This window comes from Centropristis striata, chromosome 14, assembly GCF_030273125.1.
Source record: "Centropristis striata isolate RG_2023a ecotype Rhode Island chromosome 14, C.striata_1.0, whole genome shotgun sequence".
NCBI classification, from domain to species: domain Eukaryota; kingdom Metazoa; phylum Chordata; class Actinopteri; order Perciformes; family Serranidae; genus Centropristis; species Centropristis striata.
In genome coordinates this window covers 31,507,484-31,525,019 of record NC_081530.1, presented here as the reverse complement: position 1 = coordinate 31,525,019, position 17,536 = coordinate 31,507,484, and the positions used below count along the sequence as shown (strand labels likewise).

The 17,536-nt window shown below is 41.1% G+C and overlaps 1 protein-coding gene across 5 annotated transcripts in view; it reads left to right on the top strand.

The window, feature by feature from the left end:
* The first annotated feature begins 3,523 nt into the window (after positions 1–3,523).
* Positions 3,524–17,536, top strand: part of chd4a (chromodomain helicase DNA binding protein 4a) — a 40,852-nt gene continuing 26,839 nt past the window's right edge. For 4 of the 5 annotated variants that reach the window (XM_059349920.1, XM_059349918.1, XM_059349919.1 and 1 more), the window contains exons 1-8: positions 3,524–3,751; positions 4,260–4,419; positions 10,415–10,524; positions 11,805–12,047; positions 15,626–15,744; positions 15,843–16,126; positions 16,307–16,437; positions 16,556–16,694. In XM_059349920.1, the coding sequence (XP_059205903.1) occupies positions 4,359–4,419; positions 10,415–10,524; positions 11,805–12,047; positions 15,626–15,744; positions 15,843–16,126; positions 16,307–16,437; positions 16,556–16,694 (1,087 nt within the window). In that variant the 5' untranslated portion in view covers positions 3,524–3,751; positions 4,260–4,358. Of the gene's footprint in view, positions 3,752–3,858; positions 4,028–4,259; positions 4,420–10,414; positions 10,525–11,804; positions 12,048–15,625; positions 15,745–15,842; positions 16,127–16,306; positions 16,438–16,555; positions 16,695–17,536 lie in introns of those variants that run through there. The other variant, XM_059349917.1, reaches the window with a different exon arrangement.

Genomic DNA, 17,536 nt, shown 5'->3' with positions numbered 1-17,536 from the left:
AGGAGCAGCAGGAGGAGGGGGACGAGGAGCAGTCAAGAAGTATTATGGTATGCATTTTGACTTACATGATAATCTGACCCCGCCTGTAACCCCCCTACACCCCCCCCCCCCCCCCCCCCCCCCCCGCTTATCTCCATGGCGACCAGTAGCACAGGAGCACTATTATGGTCTGTAGCCCCCCCCACCACCACACACCTCCCTCCTCCTCTCCACCTCCTCCTTTTTTCCTTTTTGCCTCAGAAATGATATTATTATCATTATGTGATATGCAATTCTGCAAGTGTGGGGGGGTGGGAGGGGCGTCGAGAGCCGTGCACGAGGTTTCTATGACAACTGCCCCCAGTATCCTTCTGATTGGTGATTATAGGATGTTACCCCCCCCCCCCCTACACCCCCCACCCCCTCCTCCCCAAATGCACACATGAACACTGTGTCCATAGTCAAGGAAAAGGAGAAGTGTGGGGGAGGGGGGGGAGATGCAAACTACGGGAGGGAGAGAAAGAGGAAGAAATGCAGAGAAAAGAAAGACAGAGAAGTTATTTTTCTTTGTGTCGGCCCGTGTGAGAGGGATACCGAGAGGGGAGAGCACCGCTGCCGTCGGCGGTGGGACAAAGGAAAAGGCCCCAAGACGAGGAAGGAGATCGTCAAAATGAGGGTGTGCTGAGTCAGAGTGAAGGGAGAGAGGCCTTCAGACTGGAGAGGGGGACAGCTTGAGGAGGGTTAAAAGCCAAAGTGTTGGGGCGCTGCAACAATATGCTGACATGAATAATTTGTCAGTGGATTCATGAATCTTCCATTCATTTAAATAACTCGTTTCCACTATGGCCTTCATCATGTGCATTGCAATATAGGTTTGAATCCTTTATTCCTCAGTATGATGGTCACAGGAAAGATTTCTATTCTGCACAATAAGTCATTCACAACAAGTGACTAATGCACACTCACCCTGGGAAATTACCACCAGCTGTCCTCTTTGCTTGCTTGCAAGTTTCCCTCCAAACCCCACAGTCTCCTTTATATTCTGCACTATCTAGTCAAAAGTATGAGGACACCCCCTGTGTGTGTGTGTGTGTGTTCATCATGTCTTGGGCTGATTTTCATTGTTTGGGCGAGACAACATGATTCTAATTAAGAGAAATCTTCATGCTGCAAAAGAAATATATATTTTGGACAATTGTTTGGTCTGTTTCTGTTTCAACATCATATTCCCCTCGGAACACAAAGCCAGCTCCTGAAGCCGGGAATCCAGAACCGTTTCCAGCTGAGAACTCTTTACAAATGGTCCGATCCGTCAGAATGAGACGGCTCTGAGCTTCATCAATGTCTTTAATCAATGCCGGCATGTTTTTCTTAATGTTGCACATTTCAAATGATCTGCAGCAGATTCCTGAATGTGTTCTTAGCTGCAGAATTATTTGCATCTTTGTTCTTATGATGATAAAAGTGCGTGCTAGTTGAAGTTAATTAGCATAGGTAAATGTCCCGCCAATCCCCATATGAGTGCATGAGACTGTAGTATTGTGCACACACAGAAGTTTGAAAAGAAAAGTTAAGAAAATGAAAGTCAAGAATGCCCAAATAAAATTCTAAAGAGGGTGGAGTACTAACTTTTACAAAACTTCAATAGTTCTGAAGTTGAGGCACAAACGAGCTGTCATGTTCAGTGACCTAATACAAAAAATGGCCTATTAGGTGTCCAGGTAGCTCACCTGGTACAGTCCACTCTCTCCCCCTCCCTTTTCCTCTCTGTCATCATTTGTACTATCATGAAGAGACAAAAGTTCTTTAAAAAACAGACCTACTCTGAGCCTATAAAATGCTCAGTCACTAATTATTGGATGGCATAGTTCCCAATTAGCATAATTGATGTGAATTAAAGTGTTTATTTAATTTAAAACACCATATATCTGTAAAATAATGAAAATAATCATTAAAAATATCATAGTATTATACAAATATTATTGTAGTTTAAATCATATTTTATTAAACAACTGTATAACTGAGAAAAAAGCAATAACGGATTATTCTGCACAAACATGTCAGCATTAAAAGTGTGCTCTTGTTCTGTAAGAAAACATTGGTGAATGTCAGACGCTTCATTAAAACTGCTTCAGTGGGCTTTAAGAAGAAGTTTCTGCTTAAGAACGGAGGTCGAATGAAGTCCGTTGATGGCAACTCAGGTGTTAACGCTGCAGGAAACCTGCAACCAGAAGAAGTCACAGCGGAGAGGAAGAAACGGCCCAAAGCGTGGCGTCGGCGTGCAGGTGACTATTTCATGTGTCATGTCCACATACTTTTGGCCACATACCGAACTCTGCATGGTGAAACAGCTGTTGATGTCTGCACACTTGGTGACTCGAGCAGCATCAGCAGAGCAGCTTCGTCCTGCAGAGCTACAACAACAACAACAACAACACATAACTCACTCTGATGCTTCACAGGCCCCCAAAAATACAGAAACCCCCCGTTATCTGACGTGCACGCCGTTGATTTCCCATGTGGTCCAACGTCATTCAGAAGCCTCCTCTCAACACACTAAGCACAAACAGTTCTGCATTTTCGCTCCACGGTCTAAATGTACTACAGACAGTTAATGGTGGGAAAAAACTGTCTAGGACCCAGACGTTTTTCCCACCATTGACTGCAATGCATTTCCAAGCAGCCTGTGGAGCTGTGTGTATGTGTGTGTGTGTGTGTGCAGACAGCTTAACTCAGCTGTTGGCTTGGCTCTTGTACTTCTGGGCTCCCTGTTTCTTGTTTTGAGGGGGGTGTAAAGCAGCAGACTTGAAGGTTTTGACTACAGTTTGACCTCTGTGACCCCCTCTCTGGAGGGCCGGGCATCTAACCTGACTTTTTAACCTCATACTGACCTGCACACAGCACTTTTTTTTTTTTGTCAGCATAACTTGTTGGCCCTCATGCATGCTGCTGAAATGATTCCCTTTATGGTGACTCATCATGAATATAAAGAATCTGTATAATGTTTTCATATTGAGGGGGTTACACATGGGTCACCAGGTGTCGCCCCACTTTCCGGTGACCCCGGGGTGCTTTTAAAGGTGAACCTCAGCCTTTCGCATTGCATCTACATCCTGTGCAGCCGGGCTCATATACAGTACGGTGCCTGCGCATACATGCAAACATGCACACTCAAGTTAAGCAGTCATGTGGCACACACAGCTGCCATGTGACGGCTTTTTCTTTTTTTTTCCTCTCCCCTCCTTTCTCCTATCTCTCTCTTTTTGGAGTTATGCTTATTGAGGGATGTCAGTGACTGCGCTCATTACTATTATGGGATGCCACGGGGGTGGGAGGGGGGGTGAGCGTCGCCATGGTAACCCTGGTTGCTAAGTGAGGGGGTGGAGGGGGGGGGGGGTGCATGGAGGAATGGGGAAGAGACTGTAGGAGAGGGAGGGGGTGAGTTGACTATTATGGTCTGTACGTTGCAAGGTAACTATGCAGAGTGGGGGAGGGGTGAAGTGTGTGTATGTGTGTGTGTGTGGAGGGGGGGATATTATGGGATGCCTGCCCCCTGATCTCTTTGTGTGTGTGTGCGCGCGCGCGGGGTGTGTGTAGTGTGCGAGGCAGAGAAAGAGGAGACGGCGTCGTGCGCACACGCTGCCTACAAAAAAAACACGGAAATATATTTAAATTGTATGTATTCCATCACCTTAACATACTTCCAAGTGTTGATTAAGAGACAAAGTGAGCCCGGAGTTACTGTGTTTTTGGAAGCTGTGTGAATCAAGTTGTGAGTATCTTCAGTTTTTGGGGTTTTATTGTTTGTTAAAAAAAAAAAAAAAATCACTTGAGTCAGGGTTAAGATGGTCCGGGGGGGTGAGGTAGCCTCGGACGCCGGGTTGTTACACGGATATATTTGTAAAGATTAGATATCAAGTGTGTGATCGGCTCGATTCTTTTTAGTTTAGTCTCAAATGTGAAGCTGAAGCTCGGCTAGCACGCATGCTAATGGCACGGAAACTAACCATTGTGGCAAGATGGCATGTCAGCTGAAGGCAGAGATGGAGTGAGTTGGGCTGCTAATCTCTGAGCTGTCCAACTTGATAGATAGATGGACAAAGTTAACATTTATTGACCAAGAAGTCCATGTGCGGTGATGTCGCTTTTACCGGCTGCTGCTGTGTTTTGAATGCTGCTAAATATTCACTTCCGTTTTCTTTTCTTTTTTTGTTTCTTATATTCCCCTTGTCGAAACCTGGCCGGCTGCCCTCACCTAACTACACAATACTTGGGACCAGACTGGGTCGGAACTCTGGATTACCCTGCAAAAACCAATAACTTTATTTAGTTAGCTAAAGTGTTAGCTAACTAAATAGAAAGTTTTCCTGTTGTCCGCTATGTCTGGAAGCGAGGATGACAGAGATGATTACGGAGCCCCCGAGGACCGCTTACTGCACGGTAAGACGAGGCTAATTGTTAGCTCAGTGCTAATGTTCACACTGCTTGTACGGCTAGCATGATTCTTTTCTTACATTCATATCAATCATGTTTCGTTAGCAACGCGGCTAACTACCGGGTAGCTAAAGAGCTAAACTAGCTTCTTCTTCTTTTCCTAGCTGCCGTTAGCATCTTTTTAACGCTGATAAAGAATCTCAGTGTTACCCACAGAGCTCAGCCCGAGGCGGCGTGGCCGGGAGCCGCATTGTGGTGGAGTCACGCCGCCTCACCGGCATGTTCCCGGGGCCTACCGCTAGCCTGCTGCCGGTGTTATTTACGTGTCGATGACAAGATGGAGGCAGCCAGTTAGCTCGGTGCTGCTGGATGACGCTCCGCAGCGTTTCCCTCCTCATGGCGGGCGGCTCCGGTTTGACTGTGGTGGGGAAAAAGTACAAATAATACAATATAGTGAAACACATCAGGCATCTTATCCAACCGGCTCATCTTCCCAAACAGCGACCATTAACACACACGGCTGTGGTTGAAGATTGTTTACAGTTTAAAGTGTGATTGTTCTACACGGTGAGACCGCTGAGAACAAGAACAAGCAGTACTGTCTGCAAGTTAGCTTCACCTGCTAAAATAATACTGCATATAGTCACTCTGTTAAAAATAATACTGCATATAGTCACTCTGATAAAATAATCGCCTATTTATTTTTTTCAAGTTTTGCAGGAAACACAAAAAAAACTTCACCAAAAGTGTAACATATGACATTTATTGATCATTTCACTCAAAAAGGATGTAACAAAGGATGGCTATTGGCATAGTAATAACACTGTGTGTCAATTATGTAACTTAAGAGAAATAAATGACTTAGGCAATTTTTTGAACATGCCTTTGCTAACACTTTAGTTTGAAGGTGTCTACATAAGAGTCACACAAGCCTGTCAGAAACATGACATGATAGGTATCATGAGCATTAATGTTAATTCAAAGTGTTATTAATGTTCATGACACATCCCATGTCATGTTTGACACGCTCATGTCACTCTTGTGTAGACACCTTCAAAATAAAGTGTTACCAATATTAGTGTCAACAATAGAACCCTGATAAACTAAACTGATAACTAAACAATCTCCCTCTGGCTCTTCTTTGCTGGGTTCTTATCTGATGCCTATGAATGTGGCAAATAGTCAAAGAAGAGATCTTAAAGTGGTAAAATCACATGATCTGATCAACTGAGGATGGAGGTGATTTTACCATAGGTGGCCGGCGTCACAAGGAGATGATTTAGGCAAAACAAACAATTTTGACCAAAAATGACTTAGGCGATTATTTTAACAGTGTGACGATTTAATTCATCAAATGGTGCCAACTTTTGTTTCATTAATCTGCCACGTGATGCTGCATCAACATAATGTTGTGCAAAGAAGAGCAGAATCTAACCAAAAGATGTGAAGAAAAAAATCATATGGATTTTCTCATGTAAATGCACGTTATTGTTCTTTCTGAACACCGAGTCCAATGCATGAAATTATGCCCCATGTTTGTTTAGTGTCATATAGCAGACCCTGCAACTGGAAATACAGCAGTGCTGCAGGATGTATTTAGGTAGCAATAGCACAAAGTAAAAACGCTCTAGTAAAAGTGCTGCATCCAAAGATTAAAAGTATTAGCATCAAAACATACTTCAAGGATCACAATTAAAAGTGCTCATTCTGCAGAATGACCCATTTCATATTCGAAAAGGCCTAATTTCAATCTGTGTTTTCATGGCAAGGAATAATGCTTACATTTCAAAATTCTCCTTTAAATGCTTGATTTTTAACATAATCCGGCTTTATCTTCACTGCTAGTGTCCTCCCTCACCATCATTAATAGGTACAGTTTGTTCCCCATGTACTGAGGCTAACCTGAGTCCTAACCACAGTGGCACATTGCTGCATTTAGTCCACTCTCTCCCTCCCTAAAGGTGAAAAACAATCTCTAAAAAAAACTACTTTGGGCCTAATTTATATGAACAATAATTAAATGATGGATAGCTTTTGATGACGTGCAAAATCCTTTACATTTCTGGATGTAAATGCACATAATTGTTACTTTTGAACATAAGGTCAATGCATGAAATCATACTCCATCTTTGTTTGGTTTCATTTCATGATTTAAGGCTCTGCAACTGAAAATTTAGCAGTGCTGCAAGAAGTATTCAGATCTTTAGGAAAATTAGTAACACCACAAAGTAAAAACACTCTGGTCCAAGTTAAAGTGCTGCAGTCAAACCTTTGAACGGGTATAAATTTATTGGCATTGAAACATAACTCGAGTACTAAAATTAAAAGTAGTTATTATGCAGAATGGCTCATTTAATGTTGGAAATTGCTTAATTTAAGCCACTATGCTTTCAAGCCCAGGAATATGATTGTAGTTCAATATACACCTTGAAAATGCTTGATTCTAACATAATCTGGTGTTTAAACCACACAATCTCTCATCTAAACCAACAATCTTCACTTTTTAGATCCTCGTTCACTTGTCATTCATCGTCCTCTGTACTGTCTCTGGAAATTAACAAGCATAAAATAATCGTGATCAAAACATACAATCAAAGTTAATGTGAACACCTGGTACAATAAAGTGACTTTATTTTTTCACAAATTGCATTTAATAACAGTTTGGATGAGATGAAGGCTTCAGGAGTCTGCAAATGTTTTGCTGCCTTAAAGGTTCATGAATTTTACTTTTCAAAGGCTGAACGAACCCCGATAATTATTGATGCATTAATTTGTTCATCACTTTGCTGTTGCAGCTGGTAAAGGTGGAGCTCATTTTTAATTACTGCGTATACTGCTGGGTAGTTTAACATATCATAATTAGGATTTATTAGTTGTTTGTATTCAACATTAATAATCTAAAGCTCTCAGAGAAATGCAGTGAAGTAAAAAAAAAAAAGCACATTTCCCTTTGAAATGTAGGGTAATAGAAGTATAAAGTAGCATAAAATATAAATGGTAAAAGTGCCCCAAAATTGAACTCAAGTACAGTACTTGGGAAAATGTACTTAGTCAAAAGTACAAATGTTTATGAATCAAGTCACAAGTAGACCTGCAACTAACTTCAATTATTGATAGACTCAATAGAGTTGATGTCAGAAAATGATGTCATCACAGTTTTGCTGAGTACAAGTTATCAAGAGATGTTTTTGTCAAGCTATGGCACAAATATAGTGATATAAAGCAGAGAAAAGTGGCAAAACTTCACATTAACGAATCTGGAACTAGAAATAATTTGTCTGTGCTTAAACAAATGGCTTGTAATGAATTTTACGTTGATTTGAATAACAGCGTAATCTATTTAATCCTGTCAACTCAAGTTAAAAGTTCTAATTAGCAAATGAAAATGAGTTGTATGTCTTTTTGGTTTCCATATGTGGATTATTAAGATTTCCCAATAATTGAAAAATTTCCTTTTTAAAGTGTTGTAAATAGTGTTTTCTTTTTGCACAGCTCATCCTCTGTAGTAGTTGTTCAGAGATTCTACTAGATGCGTCTAAGACAAGTTGTGAATACTCAATTTTGTGACTCAAGTCTCGAATCTATAGCTCAGGGCCCTGTTTCCTGATCTTATACTCGCTGCAAGTCTGTGGATTAAGATCATTTTAGCCTGAATATGCTTTTGGGAAACTGGGCATGCAAACAAAAAGTATAAAACGCTATCACAGCGACTATCACAGAGCTCTAGATTTATTTTAACAATATTTAAACACCGTTTTCTTCCCTTGTTTCCAGTTATACACCCTCCTACATACACACACACAGATCTTGGTCTCCTTTATATGACCTAAAAAGCTCATCACATTAAAGCTCCTTCCTCACCAGGTGCATCTTAATGGCTGCTTGCCATTTACTTTTTACCATAGTCAATTACATTAATAGGCTCTGAGTGGCACACCACTTCACTCTGGAGCCACTGAGGCAGTGCCAAACACCGGACTGGGATCCTCTCTGTCATGACGCCTGCAAGAGGGTTTTGGAAATCATAATGACTAATCAGTTGTAAAACACAGTTTAAAACAATTGACTAAATGGGATTTGAATCACCCCCTCTAAGCACAACTTGTAAAATGGGGTAGTAACCCAAACCACCAGCTTCTCCTCCACTAGTCCTGGTTCTCAGGACTCGTGCTGGTTTTTATTCTAGCCATCTAATCATGGACCACTTAAATGTCATTTGACACCAAGTGAATGTGGTTGCAGCCTAGCAGGGGTGGAAACAGGGCTAAATTATCCCACTCGAGCCCAGACTTTGTTCTCTCTTTGTGTTGAAAAGCAAAAAGTAACAGTTAGTTGTTCCCCGCAAAAGGGAAAATATGACACCCTGATGGTGATAATTAAAACATAATGGGACGCCATACCATACCTTTTTATATTGTGATGAAAGTGCCAAATTAGGTGCATATAGGGCTTAATATTTTTAAAGAAAACTGTATTTGAGGGTTACACGGGAGTGGATTTTCACTCCTGTCTCTCACAATCCTGGAAGAATAACTCGTATTCCCGTGTTTAGACCCAAAATGCCTTCACTAAAGACCCAAAAACATAAAAAAACACATTAGACAAGTGTCCCCTATTCCTCTCATGATGAACACCGGCTGCTGGATGCCTGTTTCTAACACTTTGAGGACTGAAATCTATATTTTCTTACATTTAAAAGCTGATAAATTCTTAATAATATTCCCATCTTGCCCTCTCCCATCGACTTTTCCTGTCGCTTGATAAATAGTCAAATTAACTCCGATCCCAAAGGAACCCTGTGACCCTCAGGATTCCTGAGTGTCAGCCTTTAATCTGGATATGGGAACATTGCAGATTGGCATTTTGATGACCATGGCAGAGATCTTCCACACTGCCAGTAGCCAGTTCAGTTATGTATCAACAAACAATGTGTGAAGCAATTAACAAAGCTGTTTAAATCATTTGAAAAGGCCAGGGTTATTCCTGTATACTATGAACTACGGATGTACACAAACCCAAATATATTATTCAGAAAAGTACAAATCATACAATAGAAACCAAAGTTGCAGGATATTACTCATGGAAAAAAACATCATTGACGCAGATATGGAAAAGTTCTTGATAATGAATTGTAATTTTAAATCTATTTGGTGCTCTTAAAGGCACAAACACTGAATTGCCAATCAATATAATGTTAGAAAATACAATATTTACAATTTAAAAGTGACTTTCAGTGTGAATCTTGGAGTCATTCTCAGTATTCTATACAGATACAGAGACAGGTTGTTGGTTTTTTTTTTAATCAAATACAGATACAATGACATGACGTATCTCACACAATGGTTGTATGAACACATCTTGATCATGACAGTTGATCATCATAGCTATTAACACATATAATTTATCATTTTTTAATCTAGATTATGTATTAATTGCATGTGGTTTCAATGGGATGGGCAAGTTTGACCAACCATTGGTTGCCACCTTTAAAAATGGCTGCCATGGCCACCAGGGTGTGAGCCTGTGATGGTCCAATAACCAGTTTATATATCAACCAATCAATCTGTTAAACATGGTGCTTTTATTACAAAATGAACAATCGTTGAATCATGCCACGCCATTAATGCAAACCAATCCCTCTTTATATTAAGTCATTCCAGCCTGTGACGGTATTCTTTAATAGAGAATCATCCTGAATGAACCGTATATAATAAAACATTGAGTTCAGGTGGAAGAAGCTGCTCCATGACAGATTGTTTACCTGCTGATTTGGCTGAGAAAGTAAACAAACTGAAGCAGCCGCCTGTTTGTTTTGTTCACAGCAGGATATGCAAGTGTCTGCTAATGTGCACAGCTCCCTGTTCAGTAATGCTATCACATGGCCCACATACCCCGACACACACACACACACACACACACACACACACACACACACACACACACACAGTCACTCATCTGCATATCTTTAAACATGACTTGTCTCCACTGGCCTGATTTGCAGATGACGAGGAAGAGGAGATCTCGGAGAATGAGACTCCCAAAGTGAAGAAGAAGAAGAAGGCCAAGAAGAGCAAAGAGAGCAAGGGCAGCAAGAGGCGGTCACGCAGAGAGGTAAAGATACAGATTATTGTTTCTAAAACTAAAGAATGTGAAACTTCTACACACAACAAGAAGCACGACTGTCTGCAGAGTTTGTCATCTAAGTCAGAGTGATGCTGGTTCAACACATGATGCTGGTCTTCCTGCCCTTTTATGGTAGAATTCAATAGACACAACCTTTAATTTATTAAGCTCATATTTCCTTATTGTGCATATGACATTTTTTTTACATTGTGTAGGCTCAAATCTGCTGAATTATTCCTTGCATTTTTTCCGTCTCCAGTCACTTTCACATTCTAGAGATGATGATGATTTTACTTTCAATAACTTTTTCTATGGCATATTTGTTACTTCAGGGATCGTAATAAGTCTCAAAAAAGTCTTGCACATGCTGAATTTTAACAGATATGTTTTCAAGGTTAGAAATCGTTGAAAATGTTTCATTTTCAACCGAAGCTGGTGTTTCACCCACACAATCATTCATGTAAACAAAATATATTTTAATATTTGAAATTCAACGATCACATCATAATTTATTTGAAAGTCAAAACTTCTTATGTGTTCACCTATCATTTACAGCTAAATAAGTCATCTGTTGATCCATTACTGTGGCAATTAGCAAGCACTAAATCATAATCATGATTAGAACATCTGGTAAAATCAGCAAAAAGACAACATGCATTGATTTGCTGTGGGTTTAAAATAAACCTCTAAACTCTTTTCTCTAAATCTTTTGCAATTGCATTCATAGTAACAATATAGATGTGATGATAAAGACCTTGAGAGTCTGCAAATATTTGATTTATTTACCTTGAAAGTGCTTGAAAAAGCTGCACAAGACTGTCTTTTTCCTCCAGAAAGGACGAGGGGAATGGAAGACGTCTGAAGTGCAGACAGAACGATTATCTTTATGATTAAGATAAAAATGACTTTGACTTTAAATGTCAAGCTGACAGCCATTCTGTCTTCCCTTTTTGGAAGTTAGTTGAATTATATTTCATCTATCTTTTACAAAAAAGGTTATACTTTGCAGTTTTTTGTGCTCTTGTCTACAGCCCGACCAGCGTGGCTGTTTTTTGTTTGTTTTTGGGACACATACAGATTTTAGAGGGAAATGATTACAGATATGGCAGCTGATGTAGTAAAGTTTGGAAAATACACCTGCTATATCTGAATTATGTACTGATTCTGCACAATAATTCCAGAGGCCTGTTTCCCTGTCCCGTTCTCATTATCCTCAAGCATTTTCTCGCCCTTGTTTCTAACTCCTGTCTTCTCGCTCCTTGTCCCAGGAGCTTCCCATCAGCTCCCCGGAGCCCATGGACGTGGGCGTGGTGGAGGACGCTGAAGATGGCGTCCCTGCCCAGCGCTCCGACAGCGAGGGCAGCGACTACACTCCAGGACGCAAGAAGAAGAAGAGAGCCAGCAGCGGCAAAGAGAAGAAGAGGAGCAGCTCCGGGGCGGAGAGGAGCAGCTCCAAGAAGAAGGAGCCGGAGCCCGAGGAGGACGAAGACGACGATGACGACGACTTCTCGGTGAGGAAAAAACCAACCAGGGTTTTGTTTTTAAAGTTGCTCAACACACACATCTGCAGCGATGATGGTTTAACCCATTGAAGCCTGGAAAGCGGATACGTTTTGTAGTATTTGTATAAGCTCTCAAATACTTTTTGAATTTCATTTCTATCTGCTACAGAGGCTGAAAAATCTATTATTTAGTAGAAGCGTTGACACTTCTGTTGAATTTCCAGAAAAACTTCGGGTTTTAGGGGCTTATTTTAAAATCGCCCAGAGGTTTTTACAGGAAGTTTTAGGCGTCAATGGGTTAAATCTTGGAGAAAAGATAAAAACTCTGTGCTGAATTCTTCTCTGACACAAGATTTGCATCGTAGTCGGACAGTAACTAAAGTCTTCACCGACCCCAGAAAACTCAAGAATCATAAGTAGTTATAGGACTTTATGCATTATTGTGTGGATCTAATCAAAACGATGCATTGCAGTGAGTTAATGCACGTCTAATATTCATCAATTCTGCAATTAAGAGGAAGTATAATTTCAAGTGGTGATTGATGTAAAACATTTAAAACAAGCATATTGCAGCTGCATTTACATTTATTTGTATTACAGTTGGTAAATAACTAAAATATAAAGTATAGTATAATATATAGGGAAACATTTGCAGACTGGATCTTCTATTTAAATGAATATGAAATCATATTTTTCTATTTCTGCGTCTGTTTGATTTGTATTGTGTGTAGGAAAATATCCCTCTTTGCAACGTTGGCTCACTAATCAAACATTATGTATAGTAAGATTTTTGGTGACCTTATTAACATTCTGCAGACTCTTAAATGTTTGTTTAATATTTGCAGACACATTTCTGTGTGTTAAAGTCTCCACTTTATTACCTACAGATCATACAGGAAAAAGTGCATTTAAATTTCTAAGCTACAGCAATAATAAGCTGTGATGTGAAGCTTGTGAGCTGGAGTTATTGGGTCAAAACATGTAAAAACCACTAGCGTGTTCCTTTTCTTTAAAGGGTGCTTTGTGACCAAACCAAACAAAGCTCACACAGAAGCGACATGAAGCTGCCGCGTGTTCCTTTTGTGCTTAAAATGTCGAGCGTCTGCGGTTTACTCCCATCTCTAAGACTCAAATTTCTCTTTCTCTTCTTCTACTCCTAATTTTTTCTAAATTTTTTCTTTTTTTTTTTTGGACTCTAACTTTTCTAAGAGCCCTTTCTTCGCTCCATGTTGAGCGCCTCTTGACTGTGTACCTGTAATGGAGTCGCTCCCCGTCTGACAAACAGAGATGTGATATGAGAGATGGTTAAACAAAGAGCTGTGTCTGCTGGACTCGCAGCCCGCCGGCCAATAGGGGGCCTTCTAGTTAATGACACTTATGCAAGGGGTGGCGTGGGGTGTGTAAGTGTGTGTGTGTGTGTGTCTGGGGCGGGTGTTGTAAGGCATATATGCTGTTACCATGGCAACCCCGCCTAGCGCCGCACCGCACTGCGCTCTTGACCCTTTTTCTTTTTGGTTAGATAAACACAGTTTTGATTCATTGTCAGAGCCGCCCTCAAATCCAGTCTGCAGCCAGAACTGTAAGACGACGAAATGAGGAGCACTTTTTATTTATTTTTTTGGTGAGAAGGAGGAGGTTTACAAGAAAACTAGTAGTGGCTGAAATTACTGCTCAGGCCCTTTAAACTTCTTGCTGGATGAAGCTCAAACCTTCAAGAAATCGGTTTATTTATCAGCCGGAATATAGAGAGAAAAACTGCAATTGACATTTATAATTGTGATGGGCAAACACTCTGAAGTGTGTTTATATAATTTGATTAATTTGTGTATATAGGGCTTGGTGACATTTCCGATCCTGACATATATAGGTAATTTCATATATACATAATGATGTTTTTTTGTTAATTATTTTATAAATAATAGTCTGTATGAATTATGAAATACCCACATCAACGAATCAGCATTAATGTTTACTTAATGCAGTTCAGTTTCTGTTTTTTCACCAATGTGATAGAACATTACGTAGAAAAATAAAACATTTTTTAAGGTTTTTACGATATATAGTAATATCGCCCACCCCTAAACATGAATATTGGCCAATATATTGATTTTGGCGTCTTTTTATTCCCTAAAATCAACTAATTTAAAGGTAATATTTGGTTATTTTTTCTGATAGAAACATTAAGCACGCACGATTTGTTCAAGAACCATTCAAAATTGGAAAATCTAATAATATCTATTTTTACAGTTTGTGGCTATGATGAATATGGTCATCTTGGCAGTTTAAAATATATATTTATTAATATAAAATATGGCTTTCAAAGCGGCGGGCAGGTTGCTGTGTTCAAAGAATTTAACCTCATAACCATGATGTAGAGTCAACGTAAAATAAATATTAATAACAAAAAAGTCACCATTATTCCAGATGTTATGTCATCTGTGTCAGGATCATTTTGTATATTTTGTGAAGTGGAATAATGGCTGCTGACATGCTGCAGGGAGGCAACAAAAGAGTTTTTGTAAGAGTTGGAAGGATTGGCTATTGTGATGCACAAGGACACCGTTCCATATAGAAAACTGCAGTTTAGTGTTTTGAAAGGACGCGTTTGTTCGTCACTCCGTCAGTTCGTGATCAGTCGATGCTGTAAATCATCCAGCTGCAGCTTCTGACCTAAAATCAGTTTTTTTTTTTTTTTAAATAATATTTAAAAGTAGTCACGTTGTCTCTTTTGCACATATTGAATTAAGGGCAGAACAGTTTTGAACATGTTGGGACTCGTCTGCTGAACCAGGTTCTCCTCCACTCTGCTCATCTAATCAACTGATCAGTATTGAGAACTCCTCACCTGATGAGTTAAAGTGGTGGTGTAGTGATTTCAGGTGCATGTACTTTTTTAAAACTAGTGCAGTGCCTGTTGAAATTGTTCCTGTACCGGAACGTGTTGATAGCTTTGCCTCCGCAGCTTACTGGAGAACAAATTACCACTCTAAAAGAACTTCGGTACCATTTAGTTCAAGGATGTTACAAAAAATGGATAAGGCCCAAAAACAAAACACAAGTCTAGATGCTGTGAAACGAATGAAGGTGCCTTAGTTTGAAAAGTCGAGATCCTAAATAATGCTGTGAAAGAAAACCGTTGCACAACCCTCTGTAGTCTGTGGTCGATTGCATGTGAACACGTCATTTACTAACATTGACGGTTAATGGGACCAGGCTATTTCCTGGAAGAAAAGTATGTATTTTTAAAAGTTACCTCACTGATTGAGTTTGCAGCAATGTCTTCTCTTTCTTTATCTGTTCTGAGAGACGGAGAGCGAGCTGTACCCAGCATGTAATTCTGCAGTGTTACAGTTAACAGCGTGCAGATAATGCACTACTAATGAATATACAGATTGCACTTCTTTGGGTCCAATCAGCATCACAGCCACCAAGTCTGAAGTCGACTGGGTGAACGGTTATTAAGAAAAATCTAGTCTTTTTGAACATGCATCGTGCAGTTTTGCTGCACAATTGCTGTTTTTCTATTAATCTTAAAATCATTTACTTGTGTCTCTGATGTTAATGAAGCTTCTTGTCGTTTCCTGTAGGAGCCGAAGTCTTCGTCCCAGCTGCTCGATGACTGGGGCATGGAGGACATCGACCACGTCTTCACCGAGGAGGACTACCGCTCTCTGACCAACTACAAGGCCTTCAGCCAGTTCGTCAGGTACAAACACAAACCACTGGCTCTGAAATATGAATGTTTGTTTCATGCTGAAGATGAATGAGAACACATTTGATCATTTCCGTTCCCCTCACCTCCAGGCCGCTCATCGCAGCCAAGAACCCCAAGATCGCCGTGTCCAAGATGATGATGGTTCTGGGCGCCAAGTGGCGTGAGTTCAGCACTAACAACCCCCTGAGAGGAGCCGCCGCTGCCAACGCAGCGCTGGCCACCGCCAACGTACCGGCAGCAGTCGACAACATGGTGGCGGAGGTCGCTCCACCTGCTGCTGCTGCTGCTGCTGCTGCAGCACCGGCCGCCCCAGTAGAGGCTCAGCAGCCCCCTCAGCCCCCGCTACGCAAGGCCAAGACAAAGGAAGGCAAAGGTACAGTGGAGACGGAGTAACAGCATCTGAAATATCAAAGCTGGGTTGGATTTTACACTTATGTTTCTGCTAAAAGAGGGAAATGAGTCAAACTTTGTGGATTTCAGGCTGATATTGATCCGTATTCACCAGACCTCTGTGTGTCAGTGACTACAAGACCTTTCTGTTTTCTGTCTGCAGGTCCCAACGCCCGCAAGAAGTCAAAACCTACACCGAAACCACAAGAGAAGAAGAATAACGCCAAGACCAAGAAAGTGGCTCCTCTCAAAATCAAACTGGGAGGCTTCAACAGCAAGAGGAAACGCTCCTCGGTGAGATTCACCTCTCCTCCTCTCTGTCTCCTGCCTCTTGCACACACTTGTACGCCTACATGCACTCGAGTACAACGAGCTGTTTTCCTACAAGAAGTTTGTCTCTTGTGTCGCGCAGAGCGAGGAGGACGAGCCTGAAGTGGACAGCGATTTCGAGGACAGCAGCATGAACAGCGTCTCCGTCTCGGAGGGATCCAACAGCCGCAGCAGCCGCAGCAAAAAGAAGCCGTCCAAGAGCAAACCCAAGAAAAAGAAAGGTATGTACTCACTCTCCAGGTATGTGATGCTTTTGTTTGGGCTGGAACCCGTCGCCCTGCTGACTCAGAGCTCTACCTGCTGAGGTGTGAGCGGCTGCAGTTACAGCTACAGGTTGCAGATTGTGGGTTAAACACACAGTGGTGTTGGTAATGACTGCGTGCACAGTAAAGCATTAAAAGTCTGTGGAATGCACAACAACAGGAGGAGGTGTTGCACACACACACACATTAGTCACTGTGACTGAGTCAGCTGAGTTACGAGTATATTTAGAAGGACGACATCTTGGTCTGGGTTGTCGCCTACTGACGCATCCTCTGCAGCCGCTCGGACGACGTCACACGTGAAATCAAATCGGTGACTGAAAGAGGTCAACAAGTCCTCGCTGGGACGCGGCCGCTTCAGCGTGGAAATCCTTTTCACGGCAGCTGTTTTGTTGAGAATCTGAGGACATGAAGTACAAGGCCCCACCAACATTTAGCCCGTTAAATCTGACATTTTTGGAAAAAAACACAACATAATTTGTGTGTTTTTTTTTGCAGAGCTGCTCTGACAAAATGTAAAACTCTTAATTGTGTGTTTTGGTTCCATGTTTATGAGTCTGAGCATGTTTTGTTCTCCAAAATATATGTTTATATTTCCACTGTGAAACACTTCAATTTCAGTCTGTTGGTGTTGTTGGAGAAATGTGTTATTGAAGGGGAAACGATGACTCACCGAGTGGGTTTTCCTCTCGCAAACACCAACCACAAACAGCAGAAGGTCATGAATGCCGAGCCTGGATCACATCCTGTGTCTCGGGTTAAACGTGTGATGTTTGGAGGTGTGAAAGTGAATTTTCTTC